Source organism: Anastrepha ludens, chromosome X (assembly GCF_028408465.1).
Source record: "Anastrepha ludens isolate Willacy chromosome X, idAnaLude1.1, whole genome shotgun sequence".
Lineage (NCBI taxonomy): Eukaryota > Metazoa > Arthropoda > Insecta > Diptera > Tephritidae > Anastrepha > Anastrepha ludens.
Genome location: NC_071503.1, coordinates 46840180 through 46847713, shown reverse-complemented (window position 1 = coordinate 46847713; position 7534 = coordinate 46840180). Strand labels below are relative to the sequence as shown.

The window sequence follows — 7534 nt, the reverse complement described above, 5'->3', positions numbered from 1 at the left end:
TTCGCTTTTAAGGGCAATATCGCTATTCTTTCGGGTAGCCAAGCTGCAATCCAGGCACTGGATTCAGCTACTACAAACCCTATGGTGGTGGAACAAAGTAGGAATAGCCTCACTACCTTGAGTGTAAACCATAAAGTTACCTTAATCTGGGTGCCGGGAGATATATCGGAATATTGGAAGTAACGAAAAAGCAGATGAACTTGCAAGAAGGGGATCTGCCATGAATAACACTCTTACAGAAACGGTATTCACACCATTAGGTGCGGTCAAGAATGCAATTTCCCTAAAATACCTTCGAATCGCAGATTGTAGATGGAGAGACCAGACGAAATGCAAAATCAGTAGAACGTTATGGCCCACCTACAACCTCAAGCAATCGTCAACAGTGATCAACATGAAATGACGGGACGCCTGTACACTAACGGCAGTCATAACTGGCTTCTGGTCTATCGGAGAACAAGCCGCTAAAATGTACATCCCTCACAACACATACTATTCTAGTTGTAAACAACCGGAGAAAAAGGAAACAATCTTCCATTTGGAATGTTAACCCTGGGCAAACCGCTGTTCGAGAAACTGTCTGGCTTAGACGTCAACAGTCTAATAAGGTTCTAAACCGTACAGACTGGATAAAGTCTTGCTGTAAATAACTGTTAAACAAGTTGATAACGAGGATGTTACAACGAAATGGTGTGGAAGCGCTAGTTCGATTCTGGATGAATCACTCTAACCAACCCATCAACCAGGAAAGTAGGTAAGTTTGGAAAAGGAGGACCGTGCTTTACGTGGGACTCGAACCCACAACCTCTGAGATGGCATGCACTAGGCACTTACGCTAGACTACCGAGGCCGCATACTTATTATGTGCTTACTTACTTATTAAATGCTTCCAAACAAAATATTTTTGTCAGCTCTTTTCCCGTGCTGCCAACATATCTTAACTTATGCCAGTTGCTCCATCTATGTATTCGCCGCTCGATTACGCATGGCGAGTTTAAGAGTGCGGTTACCATTGGCAAGAACACGATTTCGAAACCACGGGCACGAAACACCAAATGAAAAAAGTTTCTTCTAAAAGCGGTCGCTCCTCCGTAATGGCAAACCACAAGTAGGAGGCGGTGCGCGTCTATATATGAGTTATTGGTTTTAAGCACTATGTGCCCATTAAAACTAATGTTTTTAGGTTAAGCGCTATGCGCTGCTATTTAATATTTTTGTAATTGTTGTTGTAGCATTCGCTTATACTCTGGCAGAATTCCTACGCCATCGTCTGCTCTGTGGCGTCGTGGTGGCGAAGGGTTTTAGGTGTTAACTTATTTGGCGTAGGACCACGCTAACTCGAGCAGCTCTTGCGCTTACATTCTAGCAGAATTTCTAAGCCATCGTGGGGGCCTCCGCGAAGGGCTCCATGTTTTAACTTATACATATATACTTAAGAATACACTGTTAATGGCTCTACAGGATGGTTGCTTGAAGATTTTGGATATCCGTTGCCGCCGTTGCCAATCATTTCAGTCAGAAATTTAGAGCTGTGCGAAATACTATAAGTAATTGTAAATATTTCCAATTTATATCTAAAATTTAATTAAACATCTATATCTACAGTTCTGGGCTGTGGTTGACGGCCTTGACGGCACTATTTCGCCTGAGCGTTTTGTTTCAAATTCTGAAGGAGAATCCTGGTGCAGCTCCTTTCTGTCGCTACTTTCGTAGTCTGCAAGGACTCGATGGACGCACTGACGTGAAATGAAGGTGTGTTAAGCTACAGGTTTCTGTCCATAACACTGAGAGCCTACAATAAGGACAGGACGTTTAATTCAAAGGACCCGGTTGGAGTTGAAATAGGCCTCTTCGCGGAATCCGGCGCTGGTTCTAATACTGCGCCAGCGCTACGAAGGGCATCTGCTGATGGCACATGTCTCTTCCTTCAAAGACAGGGTACTTAATACTCCTCTCACTGATGAGGAAGAGTTACTGGCAGCAGACTCGGACGATGCTAATAAAAGGGTGGTGGGGATGAAGGCTAGTAACCATGATGTTACAGATTCTTTGAATTAATCTTCCCCACTCAAAGATTTGTTAGCCAACCTTATAACCCATCTGTCAAAAGGTGGGCATCATATTGTCCTGATTCAAGAACCATGGGTATCTCATGGACTTGTGTGCGAACTAAGGACTCAAAAATATAAGCAATAAAGGTAACCTTAGAGCGTGTGTGCTAATAAGAAAAGGGATAAATGCTTTCATGCTCTCTAATTACAGCGACACCGATCAATTGGCCATCAATCTGGGATCAGGAAACGAACGAATGTGGTTATCTTTCTATTACCTAGCACATAACCACGAGGAGCTACCGATATTAATATTGAAAGATCTGGTAGCGCAAGCGCAGAAGCTTGGCGCAAAGCTAATTATTGGAGAGGATGTAAATGCGCATCACTTGATATGGAACAGCACTGATACTAACGCTAGAGATAAGACTTTCTTTGATTATCTGATAGGAACTAAACTACAGATTTGTAATAAAGATTTAAAACCTACTTTTGTTATAAGTAACAGACAGGAAGTCTTAGACGCTACTTTTGCTTTTGACTCCATTATTAACAAAATTAGGAGCTGGAAAATGTTGGAAGAAGATTACTTCTTTGATCATAGATATATCTCGATTGAGGTCATTAAAAATTTAACGAAACTTTAGTCTGGTAGAACTATCAGGAAAACAGACTGGTAAAAGTATGAAGATTGTATCGGGGTTACCATAGGAGCTTGGCCATCTGTTGTACCAAAAAGCGTAGAAGGACTAAAAAATTTGCTTGACAAAATTATCTATAACAGGAATGCTGCCTTAGCCTGTCTTATAAGAAGACTGAGGAGTAAACCCAAGCTTAAGCGGTGGACGTTTAAACTAAGCAAGCTTAAAAAAACAGCAGAAACGCTTTGAATGAGGCAAATAAAACACAATTTGTAGAAGATTGGAAAAAGATACTCTGAGAATGTATGAAAAGGAAATCAGAAATGCCCAAAGGCAATCTTGGAAATCCTTTTGCGAAGAGATTAAGAGGGCAACTGAGAATTCCAGACTTCATAAGATATAAGAAGGAAATTCTCAACATTGGGAAGGGCTACAGAAAGGGATGGTACATTCACAGCAACTAGTAAATAGGGTTTAGAACTTTTACTTAACACTCATTTTCCAGGCTGTTCAGTCATTACTAGGTGTTCATAAAAATATGAACATGAAACTCTGCCGCAATAGAGATAGGATTTTATAAATATAACACATTCATACATACATATGCAAACATACGTAAACCGACGAAATAAACAGGAAAAATATACAGTCCACTAAATGTCAAATGCAATGATAAGCAATTGAATTGTAATGTGACCCTTGCTCATAAAATATGTGAAAATTGCTTATCTGAACAAAATACATAAATTACAGTGTATACAGAAAACATAAAGATAATATAAGTATGAAAGAAACACGCATACACCAATATACCAATGCACACAAGCAGCAACCGACAACCGATCATCAATTGTTTTAATACGTGCGTTAGATGCACTTAAGTCAACAGTGAACCTAAACAAATATAAAAGATCAATACGTTGGTCGTTTATCTCCTACTAGGATTTACTGATTCTGCATAAGACACATAAATTTTAGTGCACTTAAAATGCATTGGTATCGGATGTATACAATGAAGATAAGAATACACATTTACACACACACACATATACGTAGTTAAGAAATTAGTATTAGAAAATGTATATAAGAAAGAAATATTCAATAAAGAGGTGAGATTAAATACAGCAATCTCACGGTGTACATTACTCTTGTACATTTGGTCAGTCGAGCCTAGAAAAGAGCTCAAGCGCAAGTACTATAAGTCTCTAAAGGAGAGCATTACTTAGTAGAAAAATATATATATATATAAGCCGGAACAGCAAAGACTGTCCGCATTAATAAAAAATTTACTTAAACAAGTATATAATTCGCCTAAGATTCTAAGCGAAAAGCGTTTCCGTGGCTCACAGCGGAAAAGTGTTAAAAAGCGTCCTCGTGGCTAAAACAACGAGTACAGTGTTTAAATACCAAAAAACAATCAAAATCAACATGGAAAATTTACTGAAAAGACAGAAGGAGTTGGGCGATCTTGCTGCGCTGGAAGAACAGAAAATCCTTAGCGGCAAAATAAGGAAAGCTTCATGTCTCGAATATATTCAACATATTCAAACAATGAGGACGGAATTTAGTGGAAATCATGCCAAAATTATGGCTAAACCGAGCCAAGAAGCTGACGAATACATTGCCAAGAAGTATTACGAGCATGTTATTCAGGTAATGGAAAAGTCCATTCAGCATTTAAAAATACAAAATGCAGCCGAAGATTTACCAACAGTAAGCGGCAACCAACTTAAACCTGCATCGATGGGAGAAATGAGTGAGTTCGAGCCATCAGGTACTAATTCCGACGTAGAAAGGAGATTTCAACGTCGAGGAAAAAAGCTCAGAATGACCATAGAAGAAATTCAACAAAATGAATTGGATTCTGTCGAAGAAATAAGAGAATTCAAAACTAAGCTTCAAATACAGTTTGAATATGTAGAAGAAGCTTTTTCTGAAACTCGCAGTGTCCATTTAAAAGCCATTACTAAAGACTCAATAGAAGAACAAATGGAGGACTTCCGAGAAAAATACAGCGTTAACATTGAGAAGTTAACAGATAAATTGAAAAGGTGCACGCCAACACAAGCTGTGTCATCTACGATGAAACTACAGGAGATTAAGATTCCGATATTTTATGGCGAGATGAATCAATGGTCATCATTTAGCGATCTTTTCCAAGGTTTGGTGCATAATTCGAAGCACTTTACTGAAGTAGAAAAGATGTTCCGGCTGAAGTCGTCATTAGGAGGAGAAGCTGGAAGATTAATTCAGCATTTACCGGTAACTGAATACAACTATGAAGCCGCTTGGCAAATCCTCCAGGAAAGATATGAAAACAAAAGGCTGCAATTCACAACAAAGGTGGACAGACTTTTTGATCAACCAAAGCAAATGGGGAAAGTGCGGCAAGCATGAAACAGCTTTTGGATACCACCAAGGAATGCATTTATGCTCTAAAAGGGCTTAAATTGAATTTAAATGACGAGCAAGCAATTATAGCTCGGATAGTTGTTCGGAAACTAGACAAAGAAAGTCTCCGGTTATATGAGCAGAATGTCAAGAAAACTAGGGATATCCAAAGCCTAGATGATGTTTTCCGTTTTCTGGAGCAGCAATATCAAGCTCTAGAAGCTATACGAGACAGGAAAACAACTAAATGGAGCAATCAAAAGCAGCCACAACGAGCACCCACATTCTATACAGCTGCACAAAAGACCTGTATATATTGCAAGATTCCTGGGCATCAAATTGTTGAATGCAGAAGGTTCCAGGCATTGACTACGATAAATCGTAGAGGTTTCATAGTAAACAATAAGCTATGCAATATTTGCCTCGACCACATACATATATGAAGGCAATTGCAAGAATAAGAAAAAATGCAGTAAGTGTGGAAGAAATCATCATAATTTACTGCATTACAATGAATTCCAGAAGGAAAAAGGAGCAGGTGAAGAAAATGCTATAAAAAAATCATCCACTATGATGACAAAAAACTCCGAAACAGCAATACTTCTAGCAACAGCCCAGATAAGAGTGAAGGCGGCAAATGGGGAGTACGTGACATTGCGAGCAGTAATCGATCAAGGATCACAGAAGACTACCATTTCTGAAGAAGCCGCTCAAATACTACACTTACCAAAGAGAAGAGAAGTAACTGAGCTACAAGGGCTAGGAAATACTACAGTGGTAGTCTCCAAATTTAAAGTCAACATTGAAATCAGGCCGAGATTCCTAAGCAACGAAGTGTACAATGTCGAAGCACTGGTTTTGCCGAAATTGGCGAGTGCACAACCTGATAAAACATTTAAATGGGATATAGAACAATGGAGAAACTATACCTTAGCTGATCCCAACTTCAATAGGTCAGATCGAATCGACGTCGTTATTGGAGGAGATGTATATGCTGACATATTAGAAGAAGGCATATTTAAGAAAGATCGAATACTAGGCCAAGCTACGAAATTAGGATGGATATTGTCGGGAGTTTTACAACAACCGAGAAAAAATGGTAGAATTCTAGCGGCGGTGACCACAACGTTGGAGAAGTTTTGGGAAATAGAAGACACCACAGCACCAACATATATAGAAGATGATGATGAATGCATGAAGATATTTGATAAAACGACAACAAGAGATGAAAATAATAGATTTGTCGTCAATCTACCTTTAAAAAAAAAAAAAGACTTAGGCGACTCTCGCAAACAAGCAATGGCGAGGTTTCTTAATCTTGAGAAAAAGTTGGCTTCAGATGACAACCTAAGAAAACAATATGTGCAATTTATGAGAGACTATTTAGAAATGGGCCACATGAAAAAAGCAAGTGGAAATAATTGCGGAAAATACTATTTGCCACATCAAGCCGTAATTCGAGAAGGCAGTCTCACAACTAAACTACGAGTAGTTTTCGATACATCTGCAAAAACTACAAATGGAAGTAGTTTAAATGACATCCTTTTAATAGGCCCGAGACTTCAAAAAGATATATTTGACATAATTACCAAATGGAGACTTTGGCAATATGTGTTAACAAGTGATATTGAAAAGATGTATCGACAAATTAAAGTAGCAGAAAGTGATCAAGATTATCAACGTATATTGTGGAGAGAAGCGAAGGAAGGGCCGATAGGAGAATACAAGCTGCAAACAGTTACGTATGGAACAGCATCCGCTCCCTTTCTTGCGACGAGAACTTTACAAGAAATTGCCAAATCCTGCGAGCCTTACAATTATTTGCTTTCAAACATCATTAAAAACGACTTCTACATGGACGATTTAATGACAGGAGCAGATTCAATAAATGAATGTAAAGTCATTCAGTTCGAAATTTCGAAACAACTACAAAAATGTGGATTTCACTTAAGAAAGTGGATGTCTAATAACAGTGAGATTATAACAACAATTCCAACAAATAGCGAAAATGAGGTAATAAAAATAGCAGAAGACGAAACAGTTAAAACATTGGGTATACAATGGGACCCGGCCAAAGACATGTTTGGATTTAATATGAATCTTTCAACGGAAAAGCTAGTAACAAAAAGGAAAGCTTTATCTGATTTGGCGAGAATTTTCGATCCGATGGGGTGGCTTTCACCAATGACTGTTTTAGCAAAGTTGTTTATACAAAAACTTTGGTTGATGAAACTCAACTGGGATGAGTTACTCGACGAAAATTTGGCAAAAGAATGGCAGGAGTTTATGCAGCACGTACCAGCGATAAAAAGAATAAAAATTCCCAGATGGTTTGAAACAAAAAACGACTTTAAAATTGAACTATATTACATGGATTCGCAGATGCGCCAGAAAAAGCGTACGCGGCAGTTGTATATGCTAAAGTTGGATCAGTTATAACGATAATTGCTG

General features: G+C 38.7%; 1 protein-coding gene across 1 annotated transcript; it reads left to right on the top strand.

Annotated features, from left to right (window-relative positions):
• Positions 1-5653: 5653 nt before the first annotated feature.
• LOC128870029 (uncharacterized) lies at positions 5654-7522 on the top strand. The gene has a single exon (XM_054112624.1). It carries the CDS (start codon positions 5654-5656, stop codon positions 7520-7522), a length of 1869 nt encoding a protein of 622 aa, XP_053968599.1.
• The last annotated feature ends 12 nt before the right edge of the window (positions 7523-7534 follow it).

What these genes read in the sequence shown, in the direction of transcription:
- LOC128870029 (XM_054112624.1), top strand. Translation starts at nt 5,654, where the DNA reads ATGATGACAAAAAACTCCGAAACAGCAATACTTCTAGCAACAGCCCAG.